The sequence below is a fragment of the Monoraphidium neglectum genome (assembly GCF_000611645.1).
Source record: "Monoraphidium neglectum strain SAG 48.87 unplaced genomic scaffold scaffold04630, whole genome shotgun sequence".
Classification (NCBI taxonomy): Eukaryota; Viridiplantae; Chlorophyta; class Chlorophyceae; order Sphaeropleales; family Selenastraceae; genus Monoraphidium; species Monoraphidium neglectum.
Genome location: NW_014008999.1, coordinates 3087 through 4361, shown reverse-complemented (window position 1 = coordinate 4361; position 1275 = coordinate 3087). Strand labels below are relative to the sequence as shown.

The 1275-nt window shown below is 64.8% G+C and overlaps 1 protein-coding gene across 1 annotated transcript in view; it reads right to left on the bottom strand.

Moving 5' to 3' along the window:
• Positions 1-761: 761 nt before the first annotated feature.
• The window catches only part of MNEG_14618 (Biosynthetic arginine decarboxylase), a gene marked incomplete at both ends in the record, with an annotated part of 3573 nt that continues 3059 nt past the window's right edge, over positions 762-1275 (bottom strand). Inside the window, one exon of the mRNA XM_014036910.1 lies at positions 762-829. Coding sequence (XP_013892364.1) covers positions 762-829 — 68 coding nt within the window. The remainder of the gene's footprint in view (positions 830-1275) is intronic.

The following is a 1275-nucleotide window of genomic DNA, read 5'->3' as shown; positions in this document are numbered from 1 at the left end:
GCGTTGGGGTCGGTGATTGGGCTCGGGAGGGGGGTGGAGGTGGGGAGCGGGATGGGGCTGGAGTGTCTGAGGGTGAGGAGAATGGGAGGGGTGAGGGACGGTCGGCGCACCATGCGGCTTATTTTGAGATGCGTTCTGGGGTGCGGGGTGCAGGTGACCCACAGTTGACCGCGCACGCCCTGTGGGAATTCGGCTCAACCACCCTGAAACCCTTGGCCCTGCGGACCTGTGGGTTGATGAATTTGTCGACCTTGCCGTCTGAGTCGCAGGTCAGGTCAGCCAGGGTGGCCAGAACAGTGGGCTCCTCGTCCAGGCTGCCAGTTCAGCAGACGGTTTTCACGGGGTGGGCAGGGGTGGGCGGTAGTGGGGGAGTGGGTGGGATTTGGCAGGTGGTGGTTGGCGGGCGGAGTTGAGGAGCTGGCAGGGGCTGCCAGGCGTTGCTTGGCACGGCTTGAGCTGCACCCGGGCTGGTTGCTTTCTGGGGGATCGCCAATCAATGGTTGGCGCGGTAACTCAGGAAAGGGGTCGCTGAGGGGATGCCGAGGGTGGGGACGGGGGTTGAGGGCGGTGGTGCGACAGTGATCCAGTGACATGGTTGCCATGGTGGTTGTTGAATCCTCCTTCATGCGCCACAGAAGTCGATGTTGCTGAGGGAGGGGGCGCTTGTGCACATGGTGCTGTGTTCTTGGTCATAGGAGACGTGCGGGTGTGTAGAGTGCGTGTGTGTGACGTCGATGGGTTGCAGTGTTACCCGCCGCTGCTCACCGGTGGATGGGCATGATGGGGAACACCTGGGAGATGCCCCACACGTCCACCGTGCTGCGGAACACTGCGGGCACCAAGGCGCAGCGTCCCAGGGCCAGGAGCGGCGACAGGGAGACGCGTCAGCAGAGGCGAAGGGTATGCGACGCCACAGCGGCGCCCCAGCGCCTGAGCGTTCTGTGTAATAAGTGTCAGACCACCCTGAGCTGTCAAAGGGTTCAAAGCAAACAAACTCTGCGCGCGGCTTCCGCGGTTCAACTCCGGCAGCGGCGGCCGCGCCGCCGCTTTCCTGCGGCGTTGCGCGGGCTCGCGGAATGCTGGGCCCCATGACCTTTCGATTCCGCGCCCACCCGACAGGTTTATGTGGTACATCTGCTTGGGGCCCGGGATGGAGCTGGGGCGCAGCGCGTCTGGCAGCGGCAGGCCGTGGGCCTCTGAGACCTCCCTGATGCGCTGGCAGGTGGCGTCGTGCATTGTCTCGATCTAAGGGGGGCGGGGCAGGGGGGGATGGAG